This window comes from Oncorhynchus tshawytscha, linkage group LG31 (assembly GCF_018296145.1).
Source record: "Oncorhynchus tshawytscha isolate Ot180627B linkage group LG31, Otsh_v2.0, whole genome shotgun sequence".
In the NCBI taxonomy this organism is placed as follows: Eukaryota; Metazoa; Chordata; class Actinopteri; order Salmoniformes; family Salmonidae; genus Oncorhynchus; species Oncorhynchus tshawytscha.
In genome coordinates, this window is record NC_056459.1 from 40,557,749 (window position 1) to 40,575,688 (window position 17,940).

General features: G+C 47.1%; 1 protein-coding gene across 1 annotated transcript in view; it reads right to left on the reverse strand.

Moving 5' to 3' along the window:
• The window catches only part of stk3 (serine/threonine kinase 3 (STE20 homolog, yeast)), a 30,184-nt gene extending 16,576 nt beyond the window's left edge, over positions 1-13,608 (reverse strand). The window contains exons 1-9 of the mRNA XM_042310114.1: positions 13,448-13,608; positions 12,082-12,162; positions 11,766-11,894; positions 11,464-11,578; positions 11,154-11,318; positions 10,558-10,725; positions 8,908-9,034; positions 8,550-8,569; positions 3,227-3,349 (exon numbers count right to left, since the gene is read on the reverse strand). Of these exons, the coding sequence (XP_042166048.1) occupies positions 3,227-3,349; positions 8,550-8,569; positions 8,908-9,034; positions 10,558-10,725; positions 11,154-11,318; positions 11,464-11,578; positions 11,766-11,894; positions 12,082-12,162; positions 13,448-13,470 (951 nt within the window). The 5' untranslated portion in view covers positions 13,471-13,608. The remainder of the gene's footprint in view (positions 1-3,226; positions 3,350-8,549; positions 8,570-8,907; positions 9,035-10,557; positions 10,726-11,153; positions 11,319-11,463; positions 11,579-11,765; positions 11,895-12,081; positions 12,163-13,447) is intronic.
• Positions 13,609-17,940: the final 4,332 nt, after the last annotated feature.

Below are 17,940 nucleotides of genomic sequence, written 5' to 3' on the forward strand. Positions count from 1 at the left end.
CCCCCCTTGATCAAATTTTTTCATTCAACTTTTTCACTCCGGACGCTTTATCTGGACGTGGTTCTACAGGACCTCCACCAGCCAACCAGTAGTAACATTAACATGATGCTTTATCTGGACATGGTTCTACAGGACCTCCACCAGCCAACCAGTAGTAACATTAACATGATGCTTTATCTGGACGTGGTTCTCCAGGACCTCCACCAGCCAACCAGTAGTAACATTAACATGATGCTTTATCTGGACGTGGTTCTCCATTACTACTGGTTGGCTGGTAGTAACATTAACATGATGCTTTATCTGGACGTGGTTCATCAGGACCTCCACCAGCCAACCAGTGAACATTAACATGATGCTTTATCTGGACATGGTTCTAGGACCTCCACCAGCCAACCAGTAGTAACATTAACATGATGCTTTATCTGGACGTGGTTCTCCATTACCTCCACCAGCCAACCAGTAGTAACATTAACATGATGCTTTATCTGGACATGGTTCTACAGGACCTCCACCAGCCAACCAGTAGTAACATTAACATGATGCTTTATCTGGACGTGGTTCTCCATTACCTCCACCAGCCAACCAGTAGTAACATTAACATGATGCTTTATCTGGACGTGGTTCTTCAGGACCTCCACCAGCCAACCAGTAGTAACATTAACATGATGCTTTATCTGGACGTGGTTCTTCAGGACCTCCACCAGCTGAAGATAAGTAGTAACATTAACATGATGCCTTCTAATTGCAGTCGTTGTACTCATAATATACAGGAGAATGATTGCCTTCCGGCAAGGATAGCCATGCCGCAATCCCAGATTCAGACCCAATCGTTAGGCAAGGGTAATTTAAGTGTAGGAAAGGATGAAACAGTGTCTGTGCCACCAGTAAGTACAGATAGTAATGTTAGTATAAATCCCCTGGCACGGTCCCTGCAGCCAGACAACTTTCTCACGGTTTCTGGAAGGAAATGCTGTAGGAATGCTCAACCGGTGTCGCTCATTCAGCCGACAGAAACGTTCAACCAGTTCTCCCCATTAAGCAACGAGTCGGAGTCTGAAGCCGAGCCTTCTCTGGTCTCTACTCCTTCCGTTATGGGGTCTGAGACGCCGAAGCCTCCCACCATTAGCTCTGACTAATTGAAAACCCTAGTCATTGGCGACTCCATTACCCGTAGTTATAGACTTAAAACAAATCATCCAGCGATCATACACTGTTTACCAGGGGGCAGGGCTACTGACGTTAAGGCTAATCTGAAGATGGTGCTGGCTAAAGCTAAAACTGGTGAATGTAGAGAGTATAGAGATATTGTTATCCACGTCGGCACCAACGATGTTCGGATGAAACAGTCAGAGATCACCAAGCGCAACATAGCTTCAGCGTGTAAATCAGCTAGAAAGATGTGTCGGCATCGAGTAATTGTCTCTGGCCCCCTCCCAGTTAGGGGGAGTGATGAGCTCTACAGCAGAGTCTCACAACTCAATCGCTGGTTGAAAACTGTTTTCTGCCCCTCCCAAAAGATAGAATTTGTAGATAATTGGCCCTCTTTCTGGGACTCACCCACAAACAGGACCAAGCCTGGCCTGTTGAGGAGTGACGGACTCCATCCTAGCTGGAGGGGTGCTCTGATCTTATCTACGAACATAGACAGGGCTCTAACTCCTCTAGCTCCACAATGAAATAGGGTGCAGGCCAGGCAGCAGGCTGTTAGCCAGTCTGCCAGCTTAGTGGAGTCTGTCACTAGCACAGTCAGTGTAGTCAGCTCAGCTATCCCCACTGAGACCGTGTCTGTGCCTCGATCTAGGTTGGGCAAAATCAAATCAAATGTTATTGGTCACATACAGATAGCTAGCAGACGTTTACAGACAGTTAGCAGATGTTAATGCGGGTGTAGCGAAATGCTTGTGCTTCTAGTTCCGACTGGTTGTCCCGAGAATTTCTAAACAAATAGCTGGAGGCAGGGCTTTCTCCTATAGAGCTCCATTTCTATGGAACGGTCTGCCTACCCATGTCAGAGACGCAAACTCGGTCTCAACCTTTAAGTCTTTACTGAAGACTCATCTCTTCAGTGGGTCATATGATTGAGTGTAGTCTGGCCCAGGAGTGGGAAGGTGAACGGAAAGGCTCTGGAGCAACGAACCGCCCTTGCTGTCTCTGCCTGGCCGGTTCCCCTCTTTCCACTGGTAATCTCTGCCTCTAACCCTATTACAGGGGCTGGGTCACTGGCTTACTGGTGCTCTTTCATTCCGTCCCTAGGAGGGGTGCGTCACTTGAGTGGGTTGAGTCACTGACGTGAACTTCCTGTCTGGGTTGGCGCACCCCCTTGGGTTGTGCCGTGGAGGAGATCTTGGTGGGCTATACTCGGCCTTGTCTCAGGATGGTAAATTGGTGGTTGAAGATATCCCTCTAGTGGTGTGGGGGCTGTGGCAAAGTGGGTGGGGTTATATCCTTCCTGTTTGGCCCCGTCCGTGTGTGTCCTCGGATGGGGCCACAGTGTCTCCTGACCCCTCCCAGCCTCCAGTATTTATGCTGCAATAGTTTGTGTGTCAGGGGGCTAGGGTCAGTCTGTTATATCTGGAGTATTTCTCCTGTCTTATCCAGTGTCCTGTGTGAATTTAAGTATGTTCTCTAATTCTCTCTTTCTCTCTCTCTGAGGACCTGAGCCCTAGGACCATGCCTCAGGACTACCTGGCATGATGACTCCTTGCTGTCCCCAGTCCACCTGGCCGTGCTGCTGCTCCAGTTTCAACTGTTCTGGATGCGACTATGGAACCCTGACCTGTTCACCGGACGTGCTACCTGTCCCAGACCTGCTGTTTTCAACTCTCTAGAGACAGCAGGAGTTGTAGAGATACTCTCAATGATCGGCTATGAAAAGCCAACTGACATTTACTCCTGAGGTGCTGACCTGTTGCGCCCTCGACATCTACTGTGATTATTATTATTTGACCATGCTGGTCCTTTATGAACATTTGAACATCATGACCATGTTCTGTTATAATCTCCACCCGGCACAGCCAGAAGAGTACTGCCCACCCCTCAGAGCCTGGTTTCTCTCTAGGTTTCTTCCTAAAATCCTGCCTTTCTAGGGAGTTTTTCCTAACCACTGTGCTTCTACACCTGCAATGCTTGCTGTTTGGGGTTTTAGGCTGGGTTTCTGTACAGCACTTTGAGATATCAGCTGATGTAAGGGTTTTATTAATACATTTGATTGATTGACTATACTTACAGAGTCGTCCTCCTCCTCCAGCTCTCTCTGCTGCTCCTGTTGTCGCTTAGCCTTCATCTCCATGGACTCAGTGATCAGGTCTCTCAGGATGGTGACTGGCTTGGCTGCCGTGATGAACGGATGCTACAGGAGAGAGCGAGGAAGGCAGTAAGTTGACCAAGCTCTGACTAAAAGTGTGTCTTATATGTTCATAGACGAAGGGGGCAGCACAGAGACAAATGTCCAGGTGTTACTCTGATGAGCTGAAGATGACAGAGTACGTTTTGTATGAGCACGCAGAAGTCTGTGTGTGTCTCACCTGCAGTAGCTGTGTGTGTGTGTGTGTGTGTGTGTCTCACCTGCAGTAGCTGTGTGTGTGTGTGTGTGTGTCTCACCTGCAGTAGCAGTGTGTGTGTGTGTGTCTCACCTGCAGTAGCAGTGTGTGTGTGTGTGTCTCACCTGCAGTAGCAGTGTGTGTGTGTGTGTCTCACCTGCAGTAGCAGTGTGTGTGTGTGTCTCACCTGCAGTAGCAGTGTGTGTGTGTGTGTCTCACCTGCAGTAGCAGTGTGTGTGTGTGTGTCTCACCTGCAGTAGCAGTGTGTGTGTGTGTGTCTCACCTGCAGTAGCAGTGTGTGTGTGTGTGTGTCTCACCTGCAGTAGCAGTGTGTGTGTGTGTCTCACCTGCAGTAGCAGTGTGTGTGTGTGTCTCACCTGCAGTAGCAGTGTGTGTGTGTGTGTCTCACCTGCAGTAGCAGTGTGTGTGTGTGTGTCTCACCTGCAGTAGCAGTGTGTGTGTGTGTGTGTCTCACCTGCAGCAGCAGTGTGTGTGTGTGTCTCACCTGCAGTAGCAGTGTGTGTGTGTGTCTCACCTGCAGCAGCAGTGTGTGTGTGTGTGTGTCTCACCTGCAGCAGCAGTGTGTGTGTGTGTCTCACCTGCAGTAGCAGTGTGTGTGTGTGTGTCTCACCTGCAGTAGCTGTGTGTGTGTGTGTGTCTCACCTGCAGTAGCTGTAGTGTGTGTGTGTGTGTCTCACCTGCAGTAGCTGTGTGTGTGTGTGTGTCCTCACCTGCAGTAGCAGTGTGTGTGTGTGTGTCTCACCTGCAGTAGCAGTGTGTGTGTGTGTCTCTCACCTGCAGTAGCAGTGTGTGTGTGTGTCTCACCTGCAGTAGCAGTGTGTGTGTGTGTGTCTCACCTGCAGTAGCAGTGTGTGTGTGTGTCTCACCTGCAGTAGCAGTGTGTGTGTGTGTCTCACCTGCAGTAGCAGTGTGTGTGTGTGTGTCTCACCTGCAGTAGCAGTGTGTGTGTCTCACCTGCAGTAGCAGTGTGTGTGTGTGTGTGTCACCTGCAGTAGCAGTGTGTGTGTGTGTGTCTCACCTGCAGTAGCAGTGTGTGTGTGTGTCTCACCTGCAGTAGCAGTGTGTGTGTGTCTCACCTGCAGCAGCAGTGTGTGTGTGTGTGTGTGTGTGTGTGTGTGTGTGTCTCACCTGCAGCAGCAGTGTGTGTGTGTGTGTGTGTCTCACCTGCAGCAGCAGTGTGTGTGTGTGTGTGTGTCTCACCTGCAGCAGCAGTGTGTGTGTGTGTGTCTCACCTGCAGTAGCAGTGTGTGTGTGTGTCTCACCTGCAGTAGCTGTGTGTGTGTGTGTGTGTGTCTCACCTGCAGTAGCTGTGTGTGTGTGTGTGTCTCACCTGCAGTAGCTGTGTGTGTGTGTGTGTGTGTCTCACCTGCAGTAGCTGTGTGTGTGTGTGTGTGTCTCACCTGCAGTAGCTGTGTGTGTGTGTGTGTCTCACCTGCAGTAGCTGTGTGTGTGTGTGTCTCACCTGCAGTAGCTGTGTGTGTGTGTGTCTCACCTGCAGTAGCTGTGTGTGTGTGTGTGTCTCACCTGCAGTAGCTGTGTGTGTGTGTCTCACCTGCAGTAGCTGTGTGTGTGTGTGTCTCACCTGCAGTAGCAGTGTGTGTGTGTGTCTCACCTGCAGTAGCAGTGTGTGTGTGTGTGTCTCACCTGCAGTAGCAGTGTGTGTGTGTGTGTCTCACCTGCAGCAGCAGTGTGTGTGTGTGTGTCTCACCTGCAGCAGCAGTGTGTGTGTGTGTGTGTGTGTGTCTCACCTGCAGCAGCAGTGTGTGTCACCTGCAGTAGCAGTGTGTGTGTGTGTGTCTCACCTGCAGTAGCAGTGTGTGTGTGTGTGTCTCACCTGCAGTAGCAGTGTGTGTGTGTGTCTCACCTGCAGTAGCAGTGTGTGTGTGTGTCTCACCTGCAGCAGCTGTGTGTGTGTGTGTCTCACCTGCAGTAGCAGTGTGTGTGTGTGTGTGTGTCACCTGCAGTAGCAGTGTGTGTGTGTGTGTGTCTCACCTGCAGCAGCAGTGTGTGTGTGTGTGTCTCACCTGCAGTAGCAGTGTGTGTGTCTCACCTGCAGCAGCAGTGTGTGTGTGTGTGTGTCTCACCTGCAGCAGCAGTGTGTCTCACCTGCAGTAGCAGTGTGTGTGTGTGTGTGTCTCACCTGCAGCAGCAGTGTGTGTGTGTGTGTGTGTGTGTTCTCACCTGCAGCAGCAGTGTGTCTCACCTGCAGTAGCAGTGTGTGTGTGTGTGTCTCACCTGCAGTAGCTGTGTGTGTGTGTGTCTCACCTGCAGTAGCTGTGTGTGTGTGTGTCTCACCTGCAGTAGCAGTGTGTGTGTCTCACCTGCAGTAGCAGTGTGTGTGTCTCACCTGCAGTAGCAGTGTGTGTGTGTGTCTCACCTGCAGTAGCTGTGTGTGTGTGTGTGTCTCACCTGCAGTAGCAGTGTGTGTGTGTGTGTCTCACCTGCAGTAGCAGTGTGTGTGTGTGTGTCTCACCTGCAGTAGCAGTGTGTGTGTGTGTGTCTCACCTGCAGTAGCAGTGTGTGTGTGTCTCACCTGCAGTAGCAGTGTGTGTGTGTGTGTCTCACCTGCAGCAGCAGTGTGTGTGTGTGTGTGTCTCACCTGCAGTAGCAGTGTGTGTGTGTGTGTGTGTGTCTCACCTGCAGTAGCAGTGTGTGTGTGTTGTGTGTCTCACCTGCAGTAGCTGTGTGTGTGTGTGTGTGTCTCACCTGCAGTAGCTGTGTGTGTGTGTGTGTGTCTCACCTGCAGTAGCTGTGTGTGTGTGTGTGTGTCTCACCTGCAGTAGCTGTGTGTGTGTGTGTGTGTCTCACCTGCAGTAGCTGTGTGTGTGTGTGTCTCACCTGCAGTAGCAGTGTGTGTGTGTGTGTCTCACCTGCAGTAGCAGTGTGTGTGTGTGTCTCACCTGCAGTAGCTGTGTGTGTGTGTGTGTCTCACCTGCAGTAGCTGTGTGTGTGTGTGTCTCACCTGCAGTAGCAGTGTGTGTGTGTGTGTCTCACCTGCAGTAGCTGTGTGTGTGTGTGTGTGTGTCTCACCTGCAGTAGCAGTGTGTGTGTGTGTGTCTCACCTGCAGTAGCAGTGTGTGTGTGTGTGTCTCACCTGCAGTAGCTGTGTGTGTGTGTGTCTCACCTGCAGTAGCTGTGTGTGTGTGTGTCTCACCTGCAGTAGCAGTGTGTGTGTGTGTGTGTGTGTCTCACCTGCAGTAGCTGTGTGTGTGTGTGTGTCTCACCTGCAGTAGCTGTGTGTGTGTGTGTCTCACCTGCAGTAGCTGTGTGTGTGTGTGTGTCTCACCTGCAGTAGCTGTGTGTGTGTGTCTCACCTGCAGTAGCTGTGTGTGTGTGTGTGTGTGTAGCTGTGTGTGTGTGTGTGTCTCACCTGCAGTAGCTGTGTGTGTGTGTGTGTGTGTCTCACCTGCAGTAGCTGTGTGTGTGTGTGTCTCACCTGCAGTAGCTGTGTGTGTGTCTCACCTGCAGTAGCTGTGTGTGTGTGTGTCTCACCTGCAGTAGCTGTGTGTGTGTGTGTGTCTCACCTGCAGTAGCTGTGTGTGTGTGTGTCTCACCTGCAGTAGCTGTGTGTGTGTGTGTGTGTCTCACCTGCAGTAGCTGTGTGTGTGTGTGTGTCTCACCTGCAGTAGCTGTGTGTGTGTGTGTGTGTCTCACCTGCAGTAGCTGTGTGTGTGTGTGTGTGTGTCTCACCTGCAGTAGCTGTGTGTGTGTGTGTGTCTCACCTGCAGTAGCTGTGTGTGTGTGTGTGTCTCACCTGCAGTAGCTGTGTGTGTGTGTGTGTCTCACCTGCAGTAGCAGTGTGTGTGTGTGTCTCACCTGCAGTAGCAGTGTGTGTGTGTGTCTCACCTGCAGTAGCAGTGTGTGTGTGTGTCTCACCTGCAGTAGCAGTGTGTGTGTGTCTCATCTGCAGTAGCTGTGTGTGTGTCTCACCTGCAGTAGCTGTGTGTGTGTGTGTGTCTCACCTGCAGTAGCTGTGTGTGTGTGTGTCTCACCTGCAGTAGCAGTGTGTGTGTGTGTCTCACCTGCAGTAGCTGTGTGTGTGTGTGTGTGTCTCACCTGCAGTAGCAGTGTGTGTGTCTCACCTGCAGTAGCTGTGTGTGTGTGTGCGTCTCACCTGCAGTAGCAGTGTGTGTGTCTCTCACCTGCAGTAGCAGTGTGTGTGTCTCACCTGCAGTAGCAGTGTGTGTGTGTGTGCTCACCTGCAGTAGCAGTGTGTGTGTGTGTAGCGTCTCACCTGCAGTAGCAGTGTGTGTGTCTCACCTGCAGTAGCAGTGTGTGTGTCTCACCTGCAGTAGCAGTGTGTGTGTCTCACCTGCAGTAGCAGTGTGTGTGTCTCACCTGCAGTAGCTGTGTGTGTCTCACCTGCAGTAGCAGTGTGTGTGTCTCACCTGCAGTAGCAGTGTGTGTGTCTCACCTGCAGTAGCTGTGTGTGTGTCTCACCTGCAGTAGCAGTGTGTGTGTCTCACCTGCAGTAGCAGTGTGTGTGTCTCACCTGCAGTAGCAGTGTGTGTGTCTCACCTGCAGTAGCAGTGTGTGTGTCTCACCTGCAGTAGCAGTGTGTGTGTCTCACCTGCAGTAGCAGTGTGTGTGTCTCACCTGCAGTAGCAGTGTGAGTGTCTCACCTGCAGTAGCTGTGTGAGTGTCTCACCTGCAGTAGCTGTGTGAGTGTCTCACCTGCAGTAGCTGTGTGAGTGTCTCACCTGCAGTAGCTGTGTGAGTGTCTCACCTGCAGTAGCTGTGTGAGTGTCTCACCTGCAGTAGCTGTGTGAGTGTCTCACCTGCAGTAGCTGTGTGAGTGTCTCACCTGCAGTAGCTGTGTGTGTGTCTCACCTGCAGTAGCAGTGTGTGTGTCTCACCTGCAGTAGCAGTGTGTGCGTCTCACCTGCAGTAGCTGTGTGTGTGTGCTCTCACCTGCAGTAGCAGTGTGTGTGTCTCACCTGCAGTAGCAGTGTGTGTGTCTCACCTGCAGTAGCAGTGTGTGTGTCTCACCTGCAGTAGCTGTGTCTCACCTGCAGTAGCTGTGTGTGTGTCTCACCTGCAGTAGCAGTGTGTGCGTCTCACCTGACAGTAGCAAAGTGTGTGTGTCTCACCTGCAGTAGCAGTGTGTGTGTCTCACCTGCAGTAGCAGTGTGTGTGTCTCACCTGCAGTAGCTGTGTGTGTGTGTCTCACCTGCAGTAGCAGTGTGTCTGTAACCCTAGTAGCTGAATGTCTGTGTGACCACCTGCAGAACTGTGTGTAACCCTAATGAATGTCTATAGCCAGTGTGGTGTCTCAACCTGCAGTAGCTGTGTGAGTGTCTCACCTGAGTAGCTGTGTGAGTGTCTCACCTGCATGTCTAGTAGCCACTGGCTGTAGCTCTCTGTTCTGGGTTCTTCACCAGACATTTCTTTAAAAGTGTGTGAAGTCTATAGTCTGTCCACATCTCAGGCTTCCTGAACGTAGGTGGAGGGTTGGTTGGGATCATGAAAATAGCCTGACAGTAATACAGAGGAAGAAGAGACAGAAAACACCTAGAATGTATAGACAGGTAGTATAGAAGCCTCAATGTAAACCCTAATGAATGTCTATAGACCACTTGGTACAGAACCTCTCTGTAACCCTAATGAATGTCTATAGACCACTTGGTACGGAACCTCTCTGTAACCCTAATGAATGTCTATAGACCGCTTGGTACGGCAACCGCAAGGCCCCCGACCGTACGGTGCTACAGAGGGAGGTGCGTACAGCCCAGTACATGACTGGGGACGAGCTCCCTGCCATCCAGGACCTCTATACCAGGCGGTGTCTGAGGAAAGCCTAAAGAATTGTTAAAGACTCCAGTCACCCAAATCATAGACTGTTCTCTCTGCTACCGCACGGCAAGCGGTACCGATGCACCAAGTCTGGAACCAACAGGACCCTGACCAGCTTCTACCCACAAGCCATAAGACTGCTAAACAAGACTGATAAATAGCTAATCAAATAGCTATTACCTGGTACTTCCTGTATATAGCCATGTTATTACCTACCTGTATATAGCCATGTTATTATTACCTCCCTGTATCAATAGCCATGTTATTATTACCTCCCTGTATCAATAGCCATGTTATTATTACCTCCCTGTATCAATAGCCATGTTATTATTACCTCCCTGTATCAATAGCCATGTTATTATTACCTCCCTGTATAAATAGCCATGTTATTATTACCTCCCTGTATCAATAGCCATGTTATTATTACCTCCCTGTATAAATAGCCATGTTATTATTACCTCCCTTTATAAATAGCCATGTTATTACCTGGTACTCCCTGTATATAGCCATGTTATTATCTGGTACTTCCTGTATATAGCCATGTTATTACCTGGTACTTCCTGTATATAGCCATGTTATTACCTGGTACTTCCTGTATATAGCCATGTTATTACCTGGTACTTCCTGTATATAGCCATGTTATTACCTGGTACTTCCTGTATATAGCCATGTTATTTTTACCTGTTTTGTATGTAATTCACTGTATTTATTCCTCGTGTCCCTATATTTATCTTTAACTCTGCATTGTGTGAAAAGGACCCGGAAGCATTTCACTGTTAGTCTACACCTGTTGTTTATCAAGCATGTGACAAATCACATTTTTGGGAGGGGATTTGATCAACACCTGGATCTCTCAGATTCAAAGTTGTCTGGAGTATTCCAGATTCCTTATTTTTCAGCTATAGCCACCAACGAGTCATTAGCTTGGACGTGGATTCAGGAAGGCCACCCCCCACCTCTCTGATTCAGAGGGGTTCAGTTGTGCAACTGACTAGGTATCCCCCTTTCCCAATTAAGAGCATCAACATGTAGCCAAACTGCACTACATCTCCAACCACACAGGTTTGCCCTCAGCCATCTCTATAAAGGTGATGCCCAGGGTTAGAGGTTAGACTCACCCTCATGGGATGTATATCAGCGTAGGGAGGTTTGCCCTCAGCCATCTCTATAGAGGTGATGCCCCAGGGTTAGAGGTTAGACTCACCCTCATGGGATGTATATCAGCGTAGGGAGGTTTGCCCTCAGCCATCTCTATAGACGTGATGCCCAGGGACCAGATGTCTGCCACACAGTTATATCCTATCTCCTGGATGACCTCTGGAGCCATCCAGAACGGAGTCCCGATCACCGTGTTCCGCTTTGCCATCGTGTCCTAGACAGGGACAGAATAATACGAGCATTAGTCTCATCTATATATAGACTTCTGTGATTCACTGCTACAATCACTACAAGGATAATAAGAACGCCTGATCAAACTGACAACAGATTACATCGTTAGACAGTCAGAATTCACTTCAGGGAGACAGAGAGAGTTGAAGACAGACAGGCAGGCACAGGCAGGCACAGGCAGGCAGGCACAGGCAGGCAGACACAGGCAGGCGCAGGCAGGCAGACGCAGGCAGGCAGACACAGACAGGCAGACACAGACAGGCAGACACAGACAGGCAGACACAGACAGGCAGACACAGACAGGCAGACACAGACAGGCAGACACAGACAGGCAGACACAGACAGGCAGACACAGACAGGCAGACACAGACAGGCAGACACAGACAGGCAGACACAGACAGGCAGACAGACCGTGAGTTGTCCCGCTACTCCAAAGTCAGCCAGTTTGGCATGGCCCTCTGTGTTGAGGAGAATGTTGCCTGCCTTGATGTCTCTGTGGATCTTCCTCATGAAATGCAGATACTCCAGACCTTTCAATGTGGACTTGAGGATGGTGGCTATCTCATCCTCTGTGAGCTTTACAAGAGGAGATGGTATAAATGATTCATTCTGATAATTCAGTAGTCTACGAATACACATTAAAATCACGACCAATGAATGTTAAAAGGTTACCGAAGCACCAAAGGTCATCTTCATTGTCATACGTCGTAAATATACTGACCGTCTTATTGCGTAGTCTGATGATGTCTGAAACAGAGCCGGCTCCACAGTACTCCATCACTATCCACAGGTCTGTGTTCTTAAAGTAGCTGCCATAGTACTTCACCACATAGGGACTGGACAGGAGTAGAGACAGAACAAACATTTTGTTGAGCAAACAGAGTGTGGTACTGGTGTAGTATATAGATAGAAATGTGAATATGGAGGAGGAGACTGTTCTCCTCTCACTAGCCTCTGGAGCCATGCTAGCTCTGCCTGATGAACGTCTGGGCCAGAGAGTCTCTCCTCTTACATACAGAATACCTGTCACACTGCTGCATGATGGATATCTCCTTGATGATCTCCTGGAGGTCTGACTCAACAGGCACCTGTTTGATAGCCACCACCTGGCCTGACTCCTTATGGATGGCTTTAAACACACTGCCATAGGACCTGGAGGATTTGAATCAAGACAGTGGAAATGATGAGGATCCTGTTTAACATATTAGTGGTTCCATCAGCCATTTCATAAATCTAGTCATTATCATAATGTCAATGTACACAAACATCTCTTTTCATTAGAAATGTTATAATGATGTAAAAAAAAAAAAAAAAAAGTATGATGAATTAATATTCTCACCCTTCACCAAGTTTTTCCAGAACATCAAAGACCTCCTCTGGTTGTTTTGTTAGACTGTCTTCACTCAGTTTCTTCAGCTTGCTGTGGAGGAAGAGAATCAACCACAGAAATAAATAGAACGGGAATCCCCATTCAAGTCAATGGTGGAATAATGGTTGGGCTGCCAGCCATTTTGAGTGTACCCATGGCAGGAAGTAAAAGCAGGAAGTGTACCCTTCAATCTGTGCTGTGATTTGTTGAGCCAACTTAACTTACATTAGACAAAAAAATACATTCCATCACATGAGCTACATCAGCTGACATTTGAATGAACATTCTACATTACCATGGAAATCCAGCATCAGTTGATAGGCCAATTCAAATGACCATGGAAATGGCATCACAATAACAGGCAGTCATTGCGAGTGTATCCTTGAGTTTACCAGTGAACTTCCCAGGGTTCAAGCAAAGATGTTTATATCTAACCCAAGACAGACCACAGCTTGTTGTTACCAATCGGAGCAAATTAATCACAGTAGGCAGAACAAGAAAGGGGGTATTAACTTATTTTCGATATAAACACCTACTCTGTGAAGTGTGAGTGTGCAATAACTAAATTCACTCTTGCACTACTAAACAACACACTTTTTTAAAAGTTTGGCAAAGGTTAAAGACTACATTTTTTTTGTTTTTTTAAACTTAGTCCACTCTGTTTTTCGAAACAGAAAACTATATTGGTCAACTCTTTCCTCAATGAGAAAATTAGTAGTATGTTGTCCAAAATCCATCTCCTACCACGGCCGGACATTGGGCTTCCACTCACCACCATTATTTGCTAGTGAGTGGAAACGTCAACCGGATGCTTCACACTTATACATCCGGTAAAAATATCTGTCATTGTTCTCTCTGTGGCTAGAGGTTCCAAGCCTGTTCTATTCATTCTATTTCTATGGCATCAACAACACGACAAGAATTGTGGAACTGGGTCCACAGGGAGTTTTATATAACTTATGCTGAAGTAACTAGCTATCTTTTTAGGCAAAAAAAAGTAAACATTACAAGAACACACAAATCTGCTAATATTAAACAGATGCTGTCAAGCTAAACAACTAGCTAACGGTAGCTACCTAGCATTTAGTTAAATGAAGGTTATTTAAAACATCTACTGTTAGCTAGCTAGATAACTGACGTTACAAGTCAAAGTGGTGAAGCTAACGTTCACTTATAAGAAATTACAAATATTGTTAACAAACTTGCTAACGTTGCTAGCCGGTTACCTACAGCCACAGATTGAAAAATATTTGATATAACGTTAGCTGTCGAGGCTAATTTAGCTAACTAACATACATAACTTGTACTTTTCCAAGCGAATCAAACGTACACATACCTTTTGGGCGCTGTCGGCTCCATGGTGTACAACTAAAGACAATCTCCTTTGAATTTACAAACGCTGAAATATAACCAAATCAAAATAATATTTTCATTCTTCGCTGTCGTTGTTTCAGGCAGCTGTGCGGTGTGTCATGGCGGTCACCTTCTTCTTCTTCGAAGAGATTTAAAGGCGGTTGGCATCCAGTAAATGTTGCATTACCGCCCCCTAGTACTCTGGAGTACAACTCCCTTACACTTTTTAAACATTTTTATAATCAAAAATCAACAAAGATCAACAACAAAATACCCTACCATTTAACACTACACTCACAAAAGAATAATAAATACCCTACTCCACAATTTAAATCTATTTAGTCCTACTTCAGGCCAACAGCCTGAAAGGATGGGACGCCATCACTAAACACACACATTAGCTCTGCAAATCAACCATTCCAGTGTTTTACTTGCTATATTGTATTTACTTCGCCACCATGGCATTTTTTTGCCTTTACCTCCCTTATCTCACCTCACTTACTCACATTGTATATAGACTTATTTTTATACTGTATGATTGACTGTACGTTTGTTTTACTCCATGTGTAACTCTGTTGTTGTTGTTTGTGTCGAACTGCTTTGCTTTATCTTGGCCAGGTCGCAATTGTAAATGCCTACCTGGTTAAATAAAGGTGAAATAATTAAAAACATTTAAATAATAATTAATAAACCCCCACTGCCTTCCATTCTACTAGCTAACATGCAATCATTGGAAAATAAAACTGACGACTTACGAGGAAGATTAAACTACCAATGGGACATTAAAAACCTTACTATCTTATACTATCTTGTGGCTGAACGACGACATTATCAACATACAGTTGGCTGGTTATATGCTGTATCGGCAGGACAGAACAGCGGTCTGGTAAGACAAGGGGGGCCGACTATATATTGTAAACAGCTGGTGCACGAGATCTAAGGAAGTCTCAAGGTTTTGCTCGCCTCAGGTAGAGTATCTCATGATAAGTTGTAGACCACACTACCTAGAGAGTTTGCATCTGTATTTTTCGTAGCTGTCTACATACCACCACAGAGCGATGCTGGCACTAAGACCTCACTCAATGAGCTGTATTCCGCCATAAGCAAACAGGAAAAAGCTCACCCAGAGGTGGCGCTCCTAGTGGCCGGGGACTTTAATGCAGGGAAACAAATCAGTTTTACCAAATTACTCAGCATGTTAAATGTGCAACCAGAGGGGAAAAAAATCTAGACCACCTTTACTCCCACTCAGAGACACATACTGTACAAAGCTCTCCCTTGCCCTCCATTTGGCAAATCTGGCCATAATTATATTCTCCTCATTCCTGTTTACAAGCAAATATTAAAGCAGGAAGAAACAGTGACTCGGTCAATAAAGAAGTGGTCAGATGAAGTAGATGCTAAGCTACAGGACTGTTTTGCTAGCACAGACTGGAATATGTTCTGGGATTCTTCCGTTGGCATTGAGGAGTACACCACATCAGTCATTTGCTTCATCAATAAGCGCATCGATGACGTCGTCCCCACAGTGACCGTACGTACATACCCCAACCAGAAGCCATAGATTACAGGCAACATCCTCACTGAGCTAAAGGCTAGAGCTGCCACTTTCAAGGAGCAAGACTCTAACCCGGAAGCTTATAAGAAATCCCACTATGCCCTCTGACAAACCATCAAACAGGAAAAGAAAAGATTTGGCATGGGTCCTCAGTTCCTCAAAAGTTTCTACAGCTGCACCATCGAGAGCATCGTGACCGGTTGCGTTACTGCCTGGTATGGCAACTGCTCGGACTCCGACCACAAGGCATTACAGAGGGTAGTGCGTACGGCCCAGTACATCACCAGGGCCAAGCTTCCTGCTATCCAGGACCTCTATACCAAGTGGTGTCAGAGGAAGGCCCTAAAAATTGTCAAAGACTTCAGCCACCCTAGTCATGGACTGTTCTCTCTGCAACCACACGGCAAGCAGTACCAGAGCGCCAAGTCTACGTCCGAGAGGCTTCTAAACAGCTTCTACCCCAAAGCCATAAGTCTCCTGAACATCTAATCCAATGGCTACCCTGACTGTTTGCATTGCCCCCCCCCTCTTTTACACCACTGCTACTCTCTGTTATTATCTATGCATAGTCACTTTAATAACTCAACCTACATGTACATATTACCTCAATTACCTTGACTAACCGTTGCCCCTGCACATTGACTCCGTTGTCCAATAATTCAAATAAAGCAGCAATAGCCAAGCATGATGGAAGGCTAGTGCTATCTGGAATCCTTGGGACATCCCTACCCTAAACAAATGCTCTGTATGGTCAATCCGTCATCTGCAGTGGCCATACAGCATTTTCTGTGATACGGCCTCTGCAGAAGTCAGGGCATTCATACTTCTTGAGCTTTGCGGAGCGAAGCTGTTGTCAAGGAAGTGAGTTTGTGTCTATACAGGACCTCCCACCCCCACCTACCAATTGTGTCAATGTGGAACTATACGGAGCCCTCCTCATTGTTACAAATTTGGGAGGCGTACGGCGATGCGTTACGGAGCTCAATTTGGCCTCTGCAAGGCTACGGAGGCTCTGCAATTGCGTCACTGTCACGCCCTGACCTTAGAGATACTATTTTCTCTATGTTTGTTAGGTCAGGGTGTGACTCGGGTGGGAAGTCTATGCTTTCTATTTCTATGTGTTGGCCGGGTATGATTCTCAATCAGGGACAGCTGTCTATCGTTGTCTCTGATTGGGAATCATACTTAGGCAGTCCTTTTTCCCCTCTTTCATTTGTGGGATCTTATTTTTGCATTGGTTGTTATTTTTCCCTGCAGAACGTCACGTTCGTATTTGTTTTGTTGTTGTCGGTGTTCATTAATAAATAAATAGAGTGAACATGTACCACGCTGCTCTTTGGTCCACTTCTTCCCATGACCATCGTGACAGTCACACCCTCTTTTAGTGAGCCTCAGGTTCACATTCCAGAGCAAGCATAAATTGTCTTTAAACATAACCTTAACTCCTACCCTAACCTTATTAGTAGTATTTATTGGGATCCCCAATTAGCCGCTGCCAAACAGGAAACAAAACACAACAAATATAATATATAATAACATAGCACTACATAATACTACATAACACTACATTATCTCCTGCCTCTGTCTCACACTTCAGAAACAGGAGATGACTCCTGCCCTATGAGCCATTCCAGCTCGCACAAGCCAAGGCTCGTTCCGGCCAACCACCTACATAATACAGTGAAAGTTACAATACAAAATATATCAAAATGTCTCTTCACAGTCCCTGTTGTGCCGTAAGGTGTTCTTTTATTTTTTTAACTGGTAGAATTGCTAGCTTGAGTTACCTGGGATGGCAGAGAATTCCATGTAGTCAAAGCTCTATTTAATACTGTGCATTTCCCAGACTGTTCTGGACCTGGGTACTGTGAAGAGACCTCTGGTTTCATGTCTTGTGTTGTACCGATGAGAGTCTGAACTGCTTGAACAGACAGTTCGGTACCTTCAACACATCAATACCTCACACAAAGACCAATAGTGATGAGGTCAACACATCAATACCTCACACAAAGACCAATAGTGATGCAGTCAACACATCAATACCTCACACAAAGACCAATAGTGATGCAGTCAACACATCAACACATCAATACCTCACACAAAGACCAATAGTGATGCAGTCAACACATCAACACCTCACACAAAGACCAATAGTGATGCAGTCAACACATCAACACATCAATACCTCACACAAAGACCAATAGTGATGTAGTCAACACATCAACACCTCACACAAAGACCAATAGTGATGCAGTCAACACATCAACACCTCACACAAAGACCAATAGTGATGCAGTCAACACATCAATACCTCACAAAGACCAATAGTGATGAGGTCAACACATCAACACCTCAACATCTTGCACAAAGACCAATAGTGATGAGGTCAACACATCAATACCTCGCACAAAGACCAATAGTGATGCAGTCAACACATCAACACATCAATACTGACACAAAGACCAATAGTGATGAGGTCAACACATCAATACCTCACACAAAGACCAATAGTGATGCAGTCAACACATCAATACCTCACACAAAGACCAATAGTGATGCAGTCAACACATCAATACCTCACACAAAGACCAATAGTGATGCAGTCAGCACATCAACACATCAATACCTCACACAAAGACCAATAGTGATGGAGGCAACACATCAATACCTCGCACCAAGAGCTCTGTGTTAAGCCTATTGCTAGTTACCCATTCTATAACTGACTGGAGATGTGTGTTAAGCCTATTGCTAGGTACCCATTCTATAACTGACTGGAGATCTGTGTTAAGCCTATTGCTAGGTACCCATTCTATAACTGACTGGAGATCTGTGTTAAGCCTATTGCTAGTTACCCATTCTATAACTGACTGGAGCTCTGTGTTAAGCCTATTGCTAGTTACCCATTCTATAACTGACTG